Source organism: Pollicipes pollicipes, unplaced genomic scaffold, assembly GCF_011947565.3.
Source record: "Pollicipes pollicipes isolate AB1234 unplaced genomic scaffold, Ppol_2.1 Scaffold_3447;HRSCAF=4054_pilon_pilon_pilon, whole genome shotgun sequence".
In the NCBI taxonomy this organism is placed as follows: Eukaryota; Metazoa; Arthropoda; class Thecostraca; order Pollicipedomorpha; family Pollicipedidae; genus Pollicipes; species Pollicipes pollicipes.
The window spans coordinates 31,556,112-31,560,360 of record NW_023596297.1 but is presented as its reverse complement, the minus strand read 5'-3'; the positions used below and the strand labels follow the sequence as shown (position 1 = coordinate 31,560,360).

The 4,249-nt window shown below is 49.2% G+C and overlaps 1 protein-coding gene across 1 annotated transcript; it reads right to left on the bottom strand.

The window, feature by feature from the left end:
- Positions 1-468: 468 nt before the first annotated feature.
- On the bottom strand, positions 469-2,955 carry LOC119092003 (glycine-rich protein 23). Its single transcript, XM_037214955.1, has 2 exons — positions 2,917-2,955; positions 469-1,124 (listed from the first exon to the last, which is right to left on the bottom strand). The coding sequence occupies exons 1-2, from the start codon at positions 2,920-2,922 to the stop codon at positions 600-602; spliced, it is 531 nt and encodes a 176-aa protein (XP_037070850.1). The 5' UTR covers positions 2,923-2,955; the 3' UTR covers positions 469-599.
- Between the last annotated feature and the right edge of the window lie 1,294 nt (positions 2,956-4,249).

The window sequence follows — 4,249 nt, the reverse complement described above, 5'->3', positions numbered from 1 at the left end:
TAAATATCCTGCATTCTTTACTTTGTCAGTGTAAACCCTTTAATTGATGCATGAAATTGCAAAAGACTTGGCGTTTGGTTTACTGAATGTGGTGCAAATGCAAAATTTCTGGTATATTTTGGTGAGAGGCTAGTTGAAATACCACTCTTTCCCACTCGTAAGAAAAATTGCCGTCAGTGCTTAAGATGCCCTTTGAAACAATATAAATTTCATAGTCCGAGCACTTCGATCACTGTTGTCTAAGCAACATTACTGGCATTAGCCAAACAATGCTGTACATTATGCTACATATGACATCAGGGCGTGTCCCTCCTTATCTTCTCCAGTTCAAGGGCAGCTCGATCCGGCGTGCCTCCCTGCGTTTGCTTTTGTTTCGTGTTATATTTGTTATTCTCCTGCTCCCTTTCTCGTTCGTTCCTCTCGTTTCCGCTCTAGTATACTGTCGGTCTCGATATGCATGTCATCAGTGCACGCGACAGTCCATGTATTCCGGTGAACACAGCGCAAAATGGTCAATTGCTAATATATCTGCTGCCTAAGGAACCGAGACATTTTACCAAGGTATTGGGGATGCTACTTGAAAACTAACCAGTCATTTGTCAATGTCCGTAGCTGTAGCTGGAGAAGTGCTTCTTGTGTCCACCGAATCCGCCTCTCAGTCCGCCAAGGGCGTATCCGCCGTTGAAGCCGTATCCGCCGTTCAGGCCGTAGCCGTAGCCGCCTCGTAGTCCTCGGAGGCCGAATCCGCCTCTCAGTCCGCCAAGGGCGTATCCGCCGTTGAAGCCGACCCCGCCGTACCCGCCGTATCCGCCGTATCCGCCGTATCCGCCGTATCCGCCGTATCCACCGTATCCGCCGTATCCGCCGTATCCGCCGTATCCGCCGTATCCACCGTATCCGCCGTATCCGCCGTATCCGCCAAATCCACCGTATCCGCCGTTGAAGCCGTACCCGCCCAATCCGCCATATCCGCCGTTCAGGCCGTAGCCGGCTCCTAGTCCTCGGAGACCGAATCCGCCTCGCAGTCCGCCAAAGGCGAATCCACCGGCACGCCCGCTGAATGGTCCCAAGAACCCGCCATAGCTGGGAGCAGCCGCAGCCACCAGGCAGAGGACGATAGCCAGCTGTAAAATGTATTGAGGCACTTTGTAACTGAACATTGTCATCATGACGATATCCATATATCACCACCCATATTCCATAGGACGAATAAGATATCAGGATAGCGTCTTCTGTACATAGAGGTTAGAAGTGACCGCGTAACATACTTTACATGCTACTAACGTGTCTGTGCACGAATGGATGAACACACCACTACATCGCAAGATGATCTACATATATTTGATATCGCCGGTGGGAAGGGACTGTTGACCCGTCAGGCGTCCTGAACAGGATAATCATACTTGAGTCAATAGCTTCTGCCTAATGGCAAAATGCTTAGTTTGTTATCGTAACACCAGCCAATATAATGCAGCACGTCGCACTTTTCAAGTGGCATTACTTTGAGGCCATCTAATGTTGTTTTACACGAAAATTGTTTGCCGTTTCAGGCATTGTTTGTTTTTGTTTTTTCAGGCATTGTTTGTTTTTGTTTGTTTCAGGCATTGTTCAGGTTTCAGGCCCACCGATGGAAGGTTCTCGCTTCGCGGAAATTGGTGACATACCGCTCTGATTTATCTTTCTTGCAGATGTTTTTTTATTCCTTGTTCTCGTTTAAGGAGGCAATATGTTCTGGCCTTGGCACGGTCCAATCGGATGGGGCAAACATCTGAAATTGATTAGCCTGCCCCCAAAGTACTCTGAAACGGGTTTCTTCCGTTATGATATCCGTTTTCCTACCAATGTTGTGATATGGATCCCCACCCTCAACCACGGAAAGGAAGACCAAAAGTAAAGCAGTCATATTATGGTTGCTCAGTTTTGTTGGCTGACAACCCGCTTTAAGTCAGCCCATCTTAGAAAAATCAAATCGCAGCACATTTGGCCCTGCCTAGACATTTTTTTCCGGCCAATGGCGAAGGCGGATGAGCAGCGCGGCTAGGCTTAAACTACTAATATGAGCTGATGTACAGCTTAGTCCCAACTGATGTACTACTTGTTTCCAACGGATGTGTCACATGAGTAGCAGGGCTCCCCACTGCCTGATGACGTCGATCTCGATTTGAGTTCACGCATGAAAAGGAGATCGACCGTAGCATTTGAACCTACGGAATGACCGTCAGCGCTATCCGGGAAACATATCTCCAGGCACGACGCTAACCAGAGACCGCTACCAGTCATTGACTTAAGGTCGGGGTTTTAGGTGTATCCCTGACGGGTCTTGTAAATGATGGTTAACAGCGTAGAGCATGTGCGCGTTTCCAAAATCTGATGTTTGCCCTCAGATTTATGGCACGGAGGGTGACCTCTGATTTCAGCACTCCAGTCTCCGTTTAAGTCAGTCCGAAAAATAATTATCTGAACAAACGCAGCACTTCATTTCAAGGCCACGTGTGATTTGTTCAAATGTGGCGTAGGACGGTCCAAAACCTACATGTGCGACTGCTCCGTGCGCCTTGGTACAACATGTTCGGGTTATTGTTGGGCGGGGAAGGGGGGGGAGGGGGTGCGACTAATGGTAGTTTCACAAGACACCCACGTTGTTTTTTTTAACATGGACACAGTATCAAGTTTCAGTCGGCGAAGACTCCAGGGAACAAAATACCTCATCTCTTTCTACGCATGTTGGCGGGCGCTTATAACTCACCATCTGCTCAGAGGCACGGCATGAACAGATCAGTTCGAGCTGCGTCAGGAGTTTAAACTGAAGGCGCCAATGCGGCTCCAGAAAACGTTATTAGTACGCCCTCCATTTGTGGAGCTTTTCACGACAGGGTTGAAGTTAAGTACGGCCCAATGGTGAAGTCACTACCTTACCTTCATGATGCTGGCTTGTTATCAGAGGCTGTTAGGCGGTAGAAGTGTGGTGAGGACTGCGCTGCACCTGCTGTTTTATACCACATTTACCCCCACGCGCCCTGCAGCGGAAGGCTCAAAAATGCCCCGCACCAGATGAAATCGGTGCCACGCCCACTTCTGCGAGAGTGAAAGCAATGAGCAAGGTGTTTGCAAAAATACACTCAGGCTTGGAATTTGCTCATGATTCAGTCCCCACCTTGCCTATCTATACGCAATCACGCCCCATATTCCACTCTGCAAGAAATCACGTCAGTTGACGCCAGCGAGGTGTATGCATCAGTCCTGACCGCGGCCCGATGCATTGCCCGCACTTTGTCGGGCTTCTATAGAGTTACTATTGAGCCCGTCCAGTAGATTCAATACCAGGGAAGATCGAAACGGGGCGAAACTTTGCACTGGTATGACCATCCTGCGTGTAGCTGGAGATCTTCAGCTGCTTTTCAGAATCAGTAAGTAAAAATTGTAGCGTAATTTTAAGCATGCACGCCGGCAGTCCGGGACCAGAAACGTCGACGACCAGTGTTTGAACTCTCCATAGGGCGCGTACCATCGGCCCCACAGCTGGTAGTACCCAGCGGCGGCCAATGGGCAGGAAAAAGCGGACACACATCGCGAAGTAGCACGTTGTATCCCCCTATGAAATTAACAGGCACGCATGGAAGGAAGTCCGGACAACAGACATCACCTGTACAATTTTCAGATCAATCCCTCTGAGAATTGGCATTTACAGCTAGCTCCACGACCTGACGTTATGGCGAAATACTTATTGTTTATGTTGCTGTAGGAACACACGAGCTGACGCCGGTCAGCAGCTCAGTCCTAGTGCTGCTCAGGAGACCGTCATTGGTGTCGCCAGTCTGACCACCAACACGCCACCTCACCAACGGGTCTCCACCATGACTTCCCATCCGGCTGTCAATAACCTGGCATCCAGCGTTTATCTGGCCATGTCCATAAATTTTATGACTTAGGAGAATAGGTACGTATATAATAGGTAGGAACAGGTAGGAATAGGTATTTCAGATAGGTCGCTGATCGCTGGTATCGTGGAGGAAAACCACTGATTATGTATAAAAGGGTCCTGCAACGTGCGCCGCGCTCCCTTACTACTTGCTCGAAAAATGGTCGCGAATGAGCCCTGTTCGCCGGGCACCAAAGCCTTGTACGTTTTGCTTAGTGTAGATGAAAGTATCCGATTGTCTTACGGGCTCAGCCATCCCCGCCTCTCTTGTTGGGCAGATGTAGGTCAAAGTCACCATGCCTAAAGATGATTCGAGCACCTAAGTTCAGG